This window comes from Melanostigma gelatinosum, assembly GCF_949748355.1.
Source record: "Melanostigma gelatinosum genome assembly, chromosome: 15".
In the NCBI taxonomy this organism is placed as follows: domain Eukaryota; kingdom Metazoa; phylum Chordata; class Actinopteri; order Perciformes; family Zoarcidae; genus Melanostigma; species Melanostigma gelatinosum.
The window spans coordinates 25,586,848-25,599,712 of record NC_136648.1 but is presented as its reverse complement, the minus strand read 5'-3'; the positions used below and the strand labels follow the sequence as shown (position 1 = coordinate 25,599,712).

Genomic DNA, 12,865 nt, shown 5'->3' with positions numbered 1-12,865 from the left:
TACAGTGCCTATGTCGTCATTTGTAAACATAATTCATTTTTTTCCATTTATTGTTAAAATCATCTTCTTTCACTCTTGACGTTCATTTTGTTTCCATAACTAATATCTTCTGTACTGTATCTAAGCATCTTCCTTTGATGCTGCCAGTTGTGAGCATGCTCTTGACCTGCAGCTGCTCTTTAGTTATATCTCAGGTACCATCTGTACCATGTGTTGACTCCACCTGCTCCTTCACGCTGTGCCCACTCTACCCCAGCATGGTTCCACAAGACTTGTGCATCATTTGAATCTGTGGCCACATCTCCTCCAGCACGCTTCTTTGATTTTTATATGAGGCATAATAAAGAAACACGTATGATCCTGATGTTCAATGCCTTTTACCACTTACACTGGAAGTTTTACATGAAAGGGAGTTTTAGCCTGACATTCCAATGATGCTGTAATAACTGAACGAACAATAATGCATCATATTGTATTTGTTGTATCTGTGAGTAATATCTGGATCTGCAACATAACAAGTCATTCTGTTCAAGGTGGAGCTTTCAACTCTGAAATAATGCTGGACACTTCAATCAATAATAATGCATCATATTCTGTCCCTGCATGTTCCTATATGCAGGATGCAGAATGTTCCTGTATGACATCACACAGGAACATTCAAGCAAACAAACAACCTGGTAATCAGTTTGAGCTCTGAGACTGTGATGACCTGCACACTGGGGTCTGGTCTCTGTCTGAGGGGTCCTGAGATGCAATATGAGCCTCACACTCTGTACTGCGTGCACGTTGTGCATGTGTTTACCTGTTGTACACGTCGAGCTGCAGGGAGCATAAGCAGAAACCTTCCAGCGATACATGTCGGCCAGACTAATGTCTGGGTCCAGACCCACGTCAAAGTCATTACTGGGGAGACAGAAACACACAGGTAGCCACATCCTCTTTCATCCGCACTGTTTTCTGCTTCATTTGATAGAAAGCCAGTAAAGGAATCATTAGGATGGTGTCGGGAGAAGAGGAACGTTACGACAGTAATATTAAAGAACACTGCCTGCAGGAGAGATTCATACTCATCCATGTCATTACATACATATAAAGTCTTGCAAATGATAAGCTGTGAGCAGAGAGAGAATGAGTATGAAAGTGTAACGAGCCGTAGATCATTATGTGGCACAAGTGTGAACTGAATGCCATCTGATAGCATGACAGTGGCCTTCAAGTATGTCCTGTATTCCACAGCTGTCCACATACCTCTCTGTGTTGGCTGCCTGGACTGCAGCCACCTGTTGCAGCTGTACCAAGACTGCAGTGTGTGTGTCCGTGTGTGTAACGGAGTGTGTGTCAGCAGCTGTTGTGAGTGTGTCTGTGTGTGTAACAGAGTGTGTGTCAGCAGCTGTGAGTGTGTGTGTGTCAGGCTGTGTTTGTGATGCTGGATGTGGATCAGCGAGTCTGCTCTCCAGAGAGTGTGTGTGGTTGTAATGCAGGGCACTCTGACCACCTGTGAAAGGATAGAAAGAAACAAATGGAGGTTTTAAAACATCCTGATGTTTTGGACATGAACAGTTATGTACTGGTGATATTATTGGGATATAGTTCAGACTAAAAGATCTTATTGATTCTCTGTTTGATGGCCTCTTGTCTCCACACAGGGGCCAGAAGTCAAGAAACAGATCCTAAACAGCATGGAGAGAGTCGGGCTGTGTCCTATTCAGTCCCTTTGTGTGGAGGATCAGCACATAGAGGCCCGTCTCACACCAGCTCATCATTCACTCAATGTCTACTAATACTACTGGAAAGAAATATCATATCCATTGTCATGACATTCCCCTGTGTATCATAGCATAAAAAGAGAAATGTGTTGATGAGAGAGAGGTGTGAGGCTCCATGTGTCTCTCCTACCGAGCAGAGTGTTGTCCTCAGCAGTGGACGGCTCGTCAGCGGAGTTAGAGGAACTTCCTGAATGAACAGAAAAACAAATGAAAGAAACAGCTCGACACACACGTCACTGCCAGACCGCCCGACACAGCCTGCACTCACACATCTGTTTCTGAGAGCATGAGAGGGGCAACGTTCACAGCAGCTCTCCTGTCATTGGTCAGGTCTGCAGTAGAGCTGGACCAATGAACTAGCCAGGATGATATCTGGTCACAATAGCTTGTATCATATAGCGCACTGATGCCTCCCTCTGTGTGGTGACCCGAGCTTCCCTGAGCTTTGTGTGCATAGCTGGGCCGGCTGCTCGTGCATTTCCGTGCACGTGAGTCTCTCTGTTGAGCCCCACAGCATCGCCATGCCGATGTCCTCCCCCTGGTTCACAGGGTTTTCTCTGTCAGCACTATTGCCATTGTTTGCACTAGTTGTACTTTTAGCCGTTGCTATGTTGTGTCGAGTACATCGGTATAAAACCAGGTGCAACAGAGCTGTGGGAGGAGCCAGTAGTCACCATCTCTGGCTCTGGAGGTGTTGGACAACAAACAAAGAAGCCTGTTTCATATGATCATCTATCATTGGAATATATGAAACAAGAACAATCTCATCATTGACTTTGAGAGCTATGGCCATTTCTACTCCATGATTGATTCTTCACTCATGGAGTAGAAATGGTCATAGCTCTCTAAGCTGACGAATGAACAGAAGAACCACCACTGAAACCCTGTTCACTGGCAGCTTCTCTGTACAAACGTGTTGTCATTTTCAAAAAAGTCTAAAGCCCAACTAGTAGAAGACAGATCAATGTGTGACTCACGGTAGCCGGCCGGTACTGGAGGTCCTCGCTCAACATCGTTATGGCTGAATACATGACTGGTGACATCCGCCGGCCTGTAGACCAACATGGCTGCTGGCGGCGGGGGGCTAGGTGTCCTGATGGCCCAAATGACTTCCTCCTCCTCTTCTTCCTGCAGCTGGACATCTGGTTGGTCATCAGCTCCCATCTGGCTCTTGTAGTGATGGACAGATGTCCCATTGGTCGCTCTACGCTGATCCCCTCCGACGTCCTCCTCTACCTCGTTATAGGTGAGGTTGAGGTGGGAGGGGCCTGCTGTGATGTCTTCAGCAGCAGTGATCGTGTATTCGTAGGTGATGTGGGGGAGCTTCCCATTCAGGTTGTAGTACTTCATGTCCAAAGAGAAAATCACAGGTTCAATATTTCATACTGGAACTGAACCCATTCTTTTATTGTAGCAAAATGAGACACACATATACTATGTAGTGTGTGTTCACTACCATTGCATTCAGGCCCTGAAGTGTTGGCCCTTGGGCAGTGATGTACTCCAGCCCATCAGAGAAGACATTGCTTGGACGTCGGTATTTAATCACTGTTCCTGCCACATGGAAGTTTTGTGGATTGTCAAACACAGTGTTTCCGTTGAAGAAGAAATGACCAGCTTCATCTGACAGGGCTAGATAGGAGAGGACACATCAGGGGGCGGGACAAAGACAGCAATATTCAAAACCCCCAGAATCACCTGAAAGAGATTAGTCAATTTTAAAGTGGTGGTACTAACAATATAGTTACTGGTTGTTGTTCTGTTAGACAAAAAAGATCCAAATGATCTCTATGCAGTCAGTACAAATATAAGTCATGTTTAGCCTATATACATACACACATTATTTATATATACACACATATATATATATATATATATATATATATATATGTGTGTATATATATACATATATATATATATATATATACATACACGTGTATATATATATACATATATATATATATATATATATATATATATGCACACACACGTGTATATATATATATACACATATATATATACATATATATATATATATACACACACGTGTATATATGTGTATGTGTATATATGTGTATGTGTATATATATATATACACATACACATATATATATATATATATATATATACACACGTGTATATATATATATATATATATATATATGTGTATGTGTATATATATATATATATATATATATATATGTGTATGTGTATATATGTGTATGTGTATGTGTATATATGTGTATGTGTATATATATATATGTATACACATATATATATGAGAGCTCCAGTGGCACGTTTTTTGCTTTACATCAGTTGATTTCATACTCAGTGTGTTGACCTAAAAGAAGATGTAAGTTCTCACCCAGGATGTTCTCAGTCTTATGTCTTTCTATGATCTGAATGTCTGAAGCTCCAGCTGGGATGTTGGTGATTAACACATAGCCTGATGACAAAAACACCTACTTTACACACAGGCACAGGCACTGTCAGTAGTGACCGACTCATCAGGGAACAGTGCAACAAATGTGTGTACTAAAGTAAATAAAAGACAGACACCCAACATGTCTAAAATGCCTCAAACACGTGTTTCTGGTGGGACACACCCAGGAAGCTTAGATCAACAGTATGCATAACCGCAATCCCACCTCAGCTCATGCAGGCTCAGTTCACCTAAATCACAAAAAAACTATTTTCCAACATTTCCACTTAATCGTGGTATCTCACCACTGTGTGTTCAGGCTGGGCCCCAGTTCGATGACAGAAATGTGTTTTGGTGGTCAAACCATGAAAAACCAATCAGCTGTTTGACGAGTCGGTAGCCAAACATGCACCAGACCTGGGCTCACATATAGGCTCTGTGTACATTCGTTAAGTCTCACCAAGTAGTTGTATTGCCTAAAACTAACATATTTTTGTTGTCTAACCAATCAGCGACTATAAACTGAAATAATAACAGTTTAGAAATGAAACAGAAAGGTTCAGTAAGTGTGAGAACAGGCTTCTCACAGGACTTAAACGTGTTCTGGAGACAAGCTGGAGACAATCTTCAGAAAGATAAACTGGAGAAGACAACCGAGACCGACAGGATGATTTTGGGGCGGTCTTTGTATTTTTCAAATGTATTGGTCTGTCTCTGAAGTAGCTGTGAGAGCAGCAGGGCAGCTGCTCCACAGGCAGCAGAGACAGACAGCGTGTAGAGATACAGCGTGTAGAGATACAGGATGTAGAGGTACAGGATGTAGAGATACAGGGTGTAGAGATACAGAGTGTAGAGATACAGCGTGTAGCGATACAGCGTGTAGCGATACAGGATGTAGAGATACAGAGTGTAGAGATACAGCGTGTAGCGATACAGCATGTAGCGATACAGGATGTAGAGATACAGGGTGTAGAGATACAGCGTGTAGAGATACAGCGTGTAGCGATACAGGATGTAGAGATACAGAGTGTAGAGATACAGGGTGTAGAGATACAGCGTGTAGAGATACAGCGTGTAGCGATACAGGATGTAGAGATACAGGATGTAGAGATACAGAGTGTAGAGATACAGGGTGTAGAGATACAGGGTGTAGAGATACAGGGTGTAGAGATACAGGGTGTAGAGATACAGCGTGTAGAGATACAGCGTGTAGCGATACAGGATGTAGAGATACAGGATGTAGAGATACAGAGTGTAGAGATACAGGGTGTAGAGATACAGGGTGTAGAGATACAGGGTGTAGAGATACAGGGTGTAGAGATACAGGGTGTAGCGATACAGGGTGTAGAGATACAGCGTGTAGAGTTACAGCGTGTAGAGATACAGCGTGTAGAGTTACAGGGTGTAGAGACGGCATATTTTCATATCTTATTCTGTGAATTAAAGGTTTATTTTGACAAAACCAACGTTGCTGATTGTTGGAGTAGTGGACAGACTAACAGATTAATGTTTTAGTGAGTTTTATTTAGTTTCTATCCAGTTTGAATGAAGTGTGTGTTTGAAGGCAGTTGAGCCGGCCTTAGTTTGGTGAAAAACAGAAACTCCATTACAGAAGGTGTACCGTTCTATTTGTTCTGTTTAGGTGTAAGAATATTTCCTTCATTGATGTTTTATTTATCAGAAGTAGCAAAGTCGTCGATCCAGTGCAATGCATCCTGGTACACATCGGCACAGCCGGCGTGGCTCCGCAGCCTCACAGATCAGCGTGATTGGTCAATAAAACACACACTGGGGAATTGACTTCTAGAGTTCAGTGGACTACATTTACATCAGCACTGATTGGACATCCAGAGTTTTAGATGCATATTCAACTCGGTCGGGTGCAAATAAATGGAGTTTGGGTTCTTCCTCGGGCCATGCTACTCCCTTCCACCAAGTTTCATGGAAATCGTGCCAGCAGGGTTTTCGTAATCTTGCTGACAAACAGACAAACAAATCAACAAAAGAAACAGAATACACAACCTCTTTGGCAGAACAAAGGTCATAAAACAGTCATAAAATGTCTTTGTTATGGAGGAAAAACAAGACTAAATCAATTACATAAAGTGTTTTTTGTCAACCAATCATGTAACCCACACCTCCTTGCCATTGGATGGCTGCACATTTCTCTTGCTGTGGCTTTTCTAGCCTCTTCAAATGTAATGCCGTGCTGAGAAGTGTGTAATGACGGCATTGTTAAGAGAGAAGCCATGCAGCTACAATACTGCTGAAGAGTGCTACCAACATGACACACGACACTGAAGCGCAGGTAATAAGATTTAATAACGTTGCTTTTTAACTTACACCAACTTTAGTACAAATGTCGGTGGTGTAACGTGATGTTTTACGACATCTCATAACAACTTGCTTGCATATGAGGGGCTGAACTGGATACATCGACATCTTGTTTAACGACTCCTTTGTTTCATTTGGAGTGTCTGTGATAAATCATGCTCAGTATAAGTGATACATAAATCTGGATTGGCTCCAGGCCATATTCTGACTGTATAGTACACATAATTATAAACACTTGTGAATAGAACACAGTCTAATAGAACATGAAGGCCAAAAAGAAAAGCTTCAGGAACAACATCAGAGCAGACCCCCAACCTGCATTCTGAAACACACACGTCATCTTCAGATCCAGTTCTTTCTGCCTCAAATCAAAAGGATAATAAATCATTGAAACCAGTTCTTCTGAAGGTGAAAAGACTCATTCTTGGTCTTGATTAAAACTAGACTGAGTTGTTCATGGTGTTCTTTGATTAAGGCAAGACTTAAATGTTTCTGTAGACTAAGAATGAACTAAAAAAAAGGACTAATTCTGTGTGAAGCTATAACGTTGTCATCCCACCATCTTGTCAAGATATCCTGTGATTAATAACTAAGCAGAACGTGATGAGAGGCTTTCTGAGGCCCGCCTCAAACAGCAGCTGACTTTCAGTGAAACAGAAGTTAGAATGTGAATCCAGAGAATGTCGTGTTGTTGTGCCCGTGTAACCAAATTCAACAGCAGACATGAATGATAATGCTTCATAATGAATACTTGTATTCACATCTGTCCACTGGTGTGTGTGTGTTACCTAACTGTGCGAGTGCCTTCCTGTATGATCCAGAGATGCGCTGGCAAGACGTCCCATTGCCTCCACATACTCCACATCTGTCTACCGCCTTACTGCCGTACAGCTGCCCGTCACACCCTACGGGCTGGACACATTCAGAGGATCACTCTCACGAGAAGCATTCGCTACGAATGAGAGGAAGGTCATCAAGGCTTTATGACAGGAAAGCAACATGTCGTGTTCTTGTCGGGTTACCTGACACGTTCCCTCTATACAGACTCCGTGGTGTTTGGAATCGTGGCAGAACGTTCCATCGTGGGCCGGGACAAGCAGCTGTCTCTCACCACTGATTGTTGTGCACTGCAGGTCACATGGCTTACTGGAGATGCTGATGTAATCAGCTACACAGGGAATTACATGGTTCAAAAGAGATTTAATTTAGTGATGTCATAATGAAGGATTTCTGTGCAATGAAGTTGAATTGAGTTACATGTGGTTATCATTTGGGATTGGCCATATGTAATGTTGCCTTGTGCAGCTTTAACTCATCCACCACCTTCAGTTAAAGTCAATCTTTCACATACGACTCAAATGTCATATAAACTCAACGATTGTCAGAAGATTGACAGTTTTTTAACAATTGACTTTCATTTATCCAAGACGGTGTGAATGTTGATGTCCAGCAGAGATCGCTGGAAGAGTATGGAGGGAGATGATACCTGGCAGACTGGAAGAAAGACCAAGACCACAGATTGATATCATACCAGGGTAAAGAGGTATCCACTGGTAGTATCTTCTTCCAAAGGCTTTAGCATTGAACTGGGAACACTGGTGCTGTTTGAAGCTCACAGTGGGGCTGGGACAGGGCTGAAAAACCACAAGTAAACACACACACACACATACAGAAAAGGATTCCTGCAGCTTAAAGAGTGACTTTGTTATATTGCAACCTGGACCCTATTTCCCCATGTCTTTGTGTCCAGCTGACTAAAGAGACAACACTTGTTGTAACAGGTCCAGTACTGAGCGAAGGCCCTGTGGGCTCCAGGTTAATGCTGTCGGGGCAGGCTGGCTCCGTCATTTACATCCACTGAAAGTGTGTGTTTTGGTCACTGAGAGGCTCAGATCGTTAGAAGTGTCTGACAACATTATGGAGAGTCTTGCTCAAGGAAAAGTCTTGTTCTGAAATCTGGCATGTGACGCCTGCTGGAGGACAACAGTGGAAACGTGAGTGAGGCGAGGCAGTTTGTTGCTTTAGACTACAGGAAGTTTAGCTGAGTGTTGAAAAAGACAGAAGTCACCCTTTAAAGACTTTGTTCGTTTTTCTTGCATTTCCCTCTGTATTCTAAGGCTGAGGCTCAATGGAGTACTCATTGTTATGGTGTCAACATCAATGGAGCATCATACCTGGTTTGGACAGAGCTGGTACTGTTTCGGAGAACCAACACAATATGAACTGTTTACATTCTGGGTTGTGGACAGCCTGAGACAGAGAGGATAGAGAATAACACAAGATGTTTAATATACTGTATAACACAGACAACACACAGGAGATATACAATAAGGCAGGATATATACTCCACACTATCATCCCAGCATCGGAGCGAGGGTAATGGCATGTCTGCTTGGTTTGGTCGAGCAAGAGTGAGCAACGGCAGCGTCAGATACCACTTAATATTTTGTACTTTCTGGTCAAGAACTGAATGAAAACAATTTCACCAGTTGTGTCTTTGCTGACAACACGGAGGAGTCCAGTAAGGTTGACAGAAGGCTTTCCAGCTCAAATGAATCCATCACAGAAACTATTTCACGGCTTTTTTACAGCATTTTCGGTCACGTCACGTTACAAGTCTCATTTGTGTGATGTTTGATTGATCATTGCATAGCAGCAGGACAGCACTGACTGACCCGGCTGGAATAGTGGCTGGCGAGGGAATAATATGCATGAACATGTGGTGAATCATATGCTACGGCCTTCAGTCACCAGACCTCAGCTCAACACGGTGCTCAGTGCATCAGGGTCTGCAGCGACGTCGACAACCCACCCGACCCATCTTGAAATGCGGACCCCATTTTGTTGACCATGCTTTATGCTGCGTCATCACCATTCATATCCATACAACCGATGTGTTTATGATTCAATTGTTAACAAGAGCACAAACGTCTTAATTTAGCAATCAAAGTGCAGCAGACTGATGCATTTAACCTAAACGTAGGTCATCCTAAGCTGGATGGCCACTCACTCCTGCACCGCAGCGGAGGCGTAGGCGTGCAGCAGCCAGGTGTGGCCTGTGTCATTTTATACACCCTTTTATGTCACGTCCGGTCATTGAGTCCCGTGGTGTTGGGGATATATGCTGTTCCGTAGTTTAGTTTGATGAATGGAAGGAGAGGGAGTCTTAAACTCTCCTTCTCTCCAACAACTCACTCTCGCTGTAGATTTATTCTCAAACACATCGGAAGGATAAGTTGGTTCCTGACCAGGAGGCGGTACAGGTACTGTGTCAGGTTCTAGTCATCTCATGCATGGACTGCTGCAACATCCTTGTGGCTGGTGGGCCTGCATGTACCATCCGACCTCTGCAGCCTGGCTGGTCTTCAACATCCCCAAGTTCTCCTACATTACCCCTCTCCACCGACTTCCTGTTGCTGTTTGAATCCTTCTACTGACCTACATTCCAGATATGGTCAAACCATACATCCCAGTCGCTCCGCTGCGCTGTGCTACTGCCAACCAGCTGGCCCCTCCCACTATGAGTGGGCGTTTCTTTCTCCATGTCTTATTAGTTCTACATGTATCAGTTGAAGCAGTTCAGCACAAGACGTTGATGCACTTGCATGGTTCTTAGCTGAATGCACTTATTGTAAGTGGCTTTCGATAAAGACTTCACCATAACTAACTCTGGAGTACTTGTATTCACCGATGAATGATGAAAGGTGACATGATAATGTAGTTGAGGTGCCGTGGGCCTGCTGACCGGCTCGCTGTGTGGAGGGTTTAGTGGTTGTGTGACTACTTGCGGTTCGTACATTCAAGTCTTCAGAGGAAACAGCTGACCAACAACAGCTAGCTCTGAGGAACAAGAACGACTCAAATGTGTTTACTGACAGTCCAATAGAAAGGACCTCTGAATTCACCTTCAAGCAGCTGATGGCAGCACATCTTAAGGGTCTCACAACTTCACTAAATGTCACAACAAGTAACATGTGTTTGCAACAGATGTACCAAGACAAATCTGTCTGAGAACGCAGTAGTTTATGGTTCACATCATGCCAACTCTGTCTGTGTGTGTGTGTCTGCGGAGTAGGACCTACAGGAGTTAATGCCTCTGTCTTTCATTACCACGTTGACTGCACCCCCCCCCCCCCCACACACACACACACACACACACACACACACTCCTCCACCACCTATCCATCTGTGTCTCTCTTTGGTCAGCCCACCCTCCTACACTGTTCAGACTCCAGCAAGAGGTGAGCGAGAGGTCACTGTGTGAGAGTGTCACGTCTAATTGGTAAAAGGTGATGAGTGTAGGGCAGGAGAGGAAGAGGAGGGGGAAAAGCAGGAGAGGCAAAAAGAGGAAGAAGTGAATGGGTTAGGGCAGTAGAAGAAGAGAAGAGTGTGGAAAAGAAGAAGTGAAGAGGAGAGAAATGTATAAAAATAGAAAGAGGAATAAAAGCGGCAGACATTAGAGGAGAATAACAAAGACAGGAAAAGAAGGGGGAAGGAGAAAGGAGGGGGAAGGAGGAAGGAGGGGGAAGGAGGAAGAAGAAAGGAGGGGAAAGGGGAAAGGAGGGGGACGGGGGAAGGAGGAAGGAGGAGGAAGGAGGAAGGAGGGGGAAGGAGGAAGAAGAAAGGAGGGGAAAGGGGAAAGGAGGGGGACGGGGGAAGGAGGAAGGAGGAGGAAGGAGGGGGAAGGGGAAAGGAGGGGGAAGGGGGAAGGAGGAAGGAGGGGGAAGGAGGGGGAAGGGGAAAGGAGGGGGAAGGAGGGGGAAGGGGGAAGGAGGAGGAGGAAGGAGGAAGGAGGGGGAAGGAGGCCAGCAGTGAGGGCAGAGTGGTGTTAATCTCAGTTGACAGACATTTCCGCAAGTCTGACAGGGGAGGTCAAAGGTAACGAGATGGCTACAAACACACACATTCTATCAGCGCTACCTAACCTCCCTGTGTGTACGGCCATGTCTCTACTCACTCTCCACCATGTCTTGTTTCCTGTACGTCTTTACATGCACTGTGTATAAGACATGAATGACTCATCAAATATACAATTCGTTGATTCTTTTGAACATAAAATTGTATCTTTCATTCTTGAACTGTTGGGCTCTATTTCCCCGACAGCACAAAGCCACCAGCACCGGGTGGTGGAGCGGTGCTGTTGGACCTGAGGTCCTGTTTATTGAGCAGAGACGATAAAGTGCTGTTTTAGGGCTCATGTTAACATCAAATTGCTGTTCCAGTCCCCCATTGTGACCACCTCTTACAACACACACGTGTGAAAACAAACATAATGAGCGTACGTTGAGTCCAGTTTCATGTTGATGATGTCATGCAGCGTAACTTGATAATGATTTACATTTCCTAACATGGTGACCGGCTGGCTCAGGATCGAACACCTCTCTTCAGACCGAAGCTCAGGGAGCCGAGACAGTGGGGCAACATGGACCTCAAGCAGCACACCTGCACAAGCACAAGCACTGTCAAAGTCATGCTACTGACACGGGACACATACCGTGTGTAGATAAAGAGCCAAACCATGAAGTCAATGAAAGGCTAGCCGTGATGGAAGAGATGGATGCTAGCAGCTCATGGGAGTTCCATAGTAGCTGCCATTCTACAGCAGGCAGCCAGCACACGAGGGCCTATTTAACATTGTTATTAATACTTTTAAAATGCAACTTTTATATGGCAATATTTGATGACCGTTTTATAAGAGCAATAGCTGACTTCAATCCACGATATCTTTGATCATGATGTTTTACAGCGAAGGGCCGTTGTTCTTCTCAATGCGAAGCAGTTGCACTTCTGGTTATAAAATCACATTTTGTTATGAATTGTCAGAATGGATGGTCTGAGCCTGGATAAGTATTTGGAAGAGATGGAGCAGATAGAGGAGACGTGCCGACATGAATGAGACATGATGCAACCAGTGTGATGCAACCAGTGGGGAAAATGGGATTTTTCCATTGGATTTTGGATTATTACAGAAAATAAGCTCTGTGGCAAACACAAGTCTATGATTTGTACACGTCTTTAGCAAGATAATCATCACAAATGAACACCACTTTTATGACTTTGGAACCGTGAAAGCTATCATTGGGCTACAAATGGGAGCCAGAGGTGCAGAAATGAGAACTCATTTGTAGGTTTTAGGAGTCACTGCTGCCCCACTCTCCTTCTGTCCTCCGTATGGCTGTTTGATGAGCACATAGAGACAGATAACGAAACACTCAAGTCTGAGAGGCTTCAATAAGGAGGCCAGGAGGTAACGTTGACCCGTCTTCACTTGCATGTCATGAGACATCCTGTTTCTCAGTACGGACGTCTTTCTGAGACTGAGATGACAGTAAAGTATAAATAC

At 44.1% G+C, this 12,865-nt stretch overlaps 1 protein-coding gene across 1 annotated transcript in view; it reads right to left on the bottom strand.

Moving 5' to 3' along the window:
• LOC306789535 (ADAMTS-like protein 2) overlaps window positions 1-12,865 on the bottom strand; it is a gene marked incomplete at its 5' end in the record, with an annotated part of 33,585 nt that overhangs the window by 6,030 nt on the left and 14,690 nt on the right. Inside the window, 10 exons of the mRNA XM_079285522.1 lie at window positions 803-903; window positions 1,249-1,495; window positions 1,897-1,953; window positions 2,744-3,110; window positions 3,223-3,398; window positions 4,132-4,212; window positions 7,311-7,434; window positions 7,545-7,690; window positions 8,054-8,156; window positions 8,697-8,772. Coding sequence (XP_079141648.1) covers window positions 803-903; window positions 1,249-1,495; window positions 1,897-1,953; window positions 2,744-3,110; window positions 3,223-3,398; window positions 4,132-4,212; window positions 7,311-7,434; window positions 7,545-7,690; window positions 8,054-8,156; window positions 8,697-8,772 — 1,478 coding nt within the window. The remainder of the gene's footprint in view (window positions 1-802; window positions 904-1,248; window positions 1,496-1,896; window positions 1,954-2,743; window positions 3,111-3,222; window positions 3,399-4,131; window positions 4,213-7,310; window positions 7,435-7,544; window positions 7,691-8,053; window positions 8,157-8,696; window positions 8,773-12,865) is intronic.